We start from the raw sequence: 4648 nt of genomic DNA, 5'->3' as shown, positions 1-4648 counted from the left end.
TGTTTCCTCATTTGTGTTTTCCTGTTGCCTAGGGGCATTTGTTTTGTTTTTGTGTGTTTTCAGGGTAGAGTCAAGCTGTGGTTGATGTGGGTGATGAATAGACTGATAAAAAGTTCCTTCTCCCCCAGTGTTGTTGTCGATTGAGGCCTTTCCAACACCAGGAGTTTTTGAGTATTCATTTGATATTTAGTCTTTTTTTTTCCTGTTTTGATGTTGTTTGCTTGATTAATTTATGCATTACCTTAATAAAATCTACTTTTTGGTTAATTTAATTTGCGTGTGGCCTTGTTATATTCCTTGAGTCAGGTGGTTTTTTAAAAGTACTTAGTACTCAGTCATCTTTATTCCTCTCCATGTGAAGATAGAAACGAGTTAGAAAGGAAATATATAAATAGAAAAGTAGTTTTAATGCTTCACATTGGAGCACTATCATGGGATACATGCTTTTATCTTTGGTTAACAGGAGCTGATCTGACCATCAACAACCTCTCTCTCATTTACATTTTTATGTATTTTTAATTTTATTTTGTTTGTCAGTGTGTGACTCAGAGTGATATTTATGGAAGATTGTTTCCATCATGGAATAAAAATAATAATAACAGTAAGTCACCTCACAAGTCTAATATTTTCTTTCATTTTATTTCACACAATTCTGACTTTATAACTCGCAACTGATATGTTTAAGCTAGCGATTGCGAGGAAAAATCATCTGAATTGTGAGATAAATGGTCACATTTTTTATTTTATTTTTCGTGGGGGAAACAAGCTTCCATATATTTCTATAGCCATGACGTTAATATTGCAGTCAGTTATAATGCTTATTGTGTACTTTCAAGTTCTACCAGCAGTATGGGACAAAATTATTTTTTTATCTGGACTCATATGTATTTTATTTATTAAGTCTCTCACATTACTCATGTTACATGATATATAGCCGTGTGTTTACATTTTTTAAAATGTCAACTAAAATAATAAACTATCATTTCAACTTGACATGGTCTTTAAATTCTGTTTACATAATAACAAGTAATTGGCTATACTAATGCCATAAAAGTACATTTAGGCTACGATATTTAACAAACGGTTAGCTCTGGGATGACTGAAAAGCCGTTTTGCATATGCAAATTAGAACGTTCACTGCGTCATCGCTCTACATTCCATTCAGCCTGTCAGTTTCACTCACAAGTAACCTACTAGTTTTAGGCTACAAGTACGCCCTCAAAGCAGGACACTTTTATGAATCAGAATAGCCGTTCAATTTCTGTTGGGAAAATGTCGCTTCTCTTTAATTTGCTCGCGGTGATCTTGATTTCAACAGACCACGGTAAGACAAGATGTGTTACAATCTCTTTTGCAGAGTTGCACTGATTTATTTGAACGAATATGTATCGTAGTTATGGTAGGATTATTATAGAGTGACAACAAATCATAGAATCAGCCCAAATCTGTTTCATTGGCGTTTTGTAAATGACTTCGTAAAAACCAGGCACACAGACATTAGAAAAGAAAATACAGTGTACGTCGTCAGGGCTCTGTCACAAAACCAAGAACAAACTAGACCAAACCCTGACAAACATGGTATGATACTGTTAGTAAATATTATTTTACATCAGTGCATTAACTGATCAAATGTAGTCTAATGAATAAAATGCAATGTAGCCTAAACGTTATTTACAGGGAGGACTAAAAATATTTTTAAGAAACGGTCTGTATTATGAGTCTTGATGCTGTGGAAAATAGCAAATTTTTCTGAAATATTTTTATGGGTAATAGTTGCATAGTTTTGTTTTTCTTACGTTAACTGGTTCTTCTCCAGGTGTGTCTGGTGTTGGTTCAGATGAAGTGTCAGTGATAGAGGGAGATTCAGTTACTTTATACACTGCTGTTCAAACAAACCAACAAGATGATATTAAATGGTATTTTAATGGCCTTCTCGTTGCTCAAATCAGTGGAGATCTCAGTTTTATCTGTACAGATGTTCAGTGCAATAAAGATATTGAGAGATTCAGAGACAGACTGAAGCTGGATCATCAGACTGGATCTCTGACCATCACAAACACCAGAAACACAGACTCTGGAGTTTATAAACTGCAGATCTTCAGCAGCAGCGACAGTGTCAAGATCTTCAATGTTACTGTCCATGGTGAGTCATATACAGTACAAACGTTTAAATGCAGTTTATATATTTTTAAAGCACATTGTTAATGTGTGTTTATATGCACAGCCCAAAATGGTTCTTTTCTGATCAAAAGTCAAGAAAAGGCTTATGCAATCGCATTCATGAACACAGTTCTCTCATGTTGTGTAGTTTTAGTTTGTTTTCAGCAAAAGATCCTCCAGCATCTGTTGGTTTGTGTTTCAGGTGTTTCTGCTGCTGAACGAGATGAAGTGAAGAGAAACGAGGGAGAATCTGTTACTTTTGATCCTGCTGAAGCAAGACAATCAAATTATGTGATGACGTGGTATTTTAATGACACTCTCATCGCTGAAATCACTGGAGATCTCATTGATATCTGTACAGATGTTCAGTGTAATAATGATACTGAGAGATTCAGAGACAGACTGAAGCTGGATCATCAGACTGGATCTCTGACCATCACAAACATCAGAAACACAGACTCTGGAGAATATAAACTACAGATCATCATCATCAACAGCAGCTTCAGCATCACTAAAGTGAAGAGATTCAATCTTACTGTCATTGGTGAGTGTATAATTTAATCTTTCAATGCATTTTCCTTTGAGGAATGAAAAAAAAAAAGTTTAATATTTTTTAAATCAACTCACTGTTGAGTTGTGGACTTTTTTTGAGCTTTGCCCAATAACAGTTTGACTAATGATATTAACTTGATAACTTGAAAAATGCATTATATTAGTTTTACAGTGACCGCTGCTGTTTCATGTTGATACAACTGATGATCAATAATAAGAAGGGTCTAAAGTAAAAAAAAAAAAAGAATAATAATGTCTTCACAATAATGTCTGTTTCTCTGTAGATGTTCCAGGTTCAGGTCTGTCTTCAGGAGCTGTAGCAGGAATAGTTGTTGGTGTTCTGCTGGTGTTTGCAGCTGCTGTTGGTGTGATTTACTGTCGCCACCGCAGGACCCATGCACCAGTACCACAGAGTGTAAGTATTACATACAGCTGATTTAACAAGATATATGAGATTTACTGTGCAAAAACAAAGTTTTGCTCTTTACTTTTATTTTTTATTATTATTATTTTTTAACAGTACAGAAGCAGCTATTCACTGGTTAAACAGTCAAAACAATCAAAAAACAATCAAAAAACAACAATAACTCCCAAATAAACATTTTGTACAGTTTGTGTTTGTGTAACTTAAACATCAATCCTTCTCATCATTGAAACTGTCACGTTTTGGGTTTCGTTTCTTGTTCTTATCATTGTCATGTTTCTCTGTCTTGGTAATGTGATCAAGTTTCCCTGTTTGTCATGTGATCCTGCCATGTGTCTTGGTCAGTTCTTATCGTTGCACTGTTGTGGTTGTTCCGTTCCCGAGTCTTGTTCCTGTTCCTAAGTCTGAGTTTGTATTTGTGAAGTTTTGAGTTTATTTAATAGAAGACTGCTGCACTTGGATCCTGCTTCCTCCTCTGCTTCAACTGAACGTAACAGTAACCTGTGAATCTGTGTTTTCTTAAAGGAGAATGATGCTGACAATAACCCACAACCTGATCCCAATGCCATTCAGGAGGATGATGATGATAACCCACCACCACCTGATCCCAATGAAATTCAGGAGGGTGATGATGATAACCCACCACATGATCCCAATGTCATTCCTTTGGAGGACATGGAACATCCTTAAATCGGACTCATGCCGAGGCTCCCAATAAAGGAATGGACACTGAAGAGAATCTGGAAATGATGGAGAGACGAGGATCAGCTGAAACTCTCATCACTCGAGTAATTGCATCAAGATTCCAAGATTTCAGCAGTCGGCACCAATACCAGTAAAAATTTCACCTATTACATACCAATTTAACCAATTTCACGAGTTCACACTTACTTATAATTAAATGGAGTGAAGCTTTATATGTAGCCTATTTAGTGTGCTGTCCGGGGAAGAGGCTCCGAGCCTATATATATACATATATATATGTATGTATGTGTATATATATATATGTGTATATGTGAGTGCAAGCAATAAGGTACTGTGCTGTCGTGGAGTGCCTGCAACCCCTTCAGCCGTTACTTATTCGCGATACAGCACTTGTCTCGAGTGCATATATATATATATATATATATTTTTTTTTTTTCTTCTTTCTTCTAAACTGGAACCAAAACCAGCCTTAATAAGCTTGGAATATAATTTATTTATTTCAAAGTTGGTGAAACATTCAGGTATTTATTTTGTTCTTTGCCCGTAATTAGATGCATATACAGTATGACACAGCAGGCTGTGTTAAATGTTGTTACTCTGGCGTTAAACATGAGAAATACAGCCATAATAACACACAAATGTGTGTATACTTGATAAAACAATGCAATTCAACTTGTAAATCTTCATACATTAGGTAGATATTTATCTTCATCGCTGAAATGTGCAAAAATGAAGTTCACCTGAAGTTGTGAACAAACATCTGTGACATTTTATGAGGTGCTGATTCATTCTTTCATTTTATCTGTT

At 35.5% G+C, this 4648-nt stretch overlaps 1 protein-coding gene across 1 annotated transcript; it reads left to right on the top strand.

Moving 5' to 3' along the window:
* The first annotated feature begins 1217 nt into the window (after positions 1-1217).
* LOC308701940 (uncharacterized protein) lies at positions 1218-3957 on the top strand. The gene is made up of 5 exons (XM_081384422.1): positions 1218-1324; positions 1817-2143; positions 2363-2704; positions 2997-3127; positions 3662-3957. Exons 1-5 carry the CDS (start codon positions 1237-1239, stop codon positions 3824-3826), a joined length of 1053 nt encoding a protein of 350 aa, XP_081240548.1. The 5' UTR covers positions 1218-1236; the 3' UTR covers positions 3827-3957.
* The last annotated feature ends 691 nt before the right edge of the window (positions 3958-4648 follow it).

The sequence above is a fragment of the Scardinius erythrophthalmus genome (genome assembly GCF_964197995.2).
Source record: "Scardinius erythrophthalmus genome assembly, chromosome: 14".
NCBI lineage: Eukaryota > Metazoa > Chordata > Actinopteri > Cypriniformes > Leuciscidae > Scardinius > Scardinius erythrophthalmus.
This window is presented reverse-complemented; position numbering and strand designations above follow the sequence as displayed.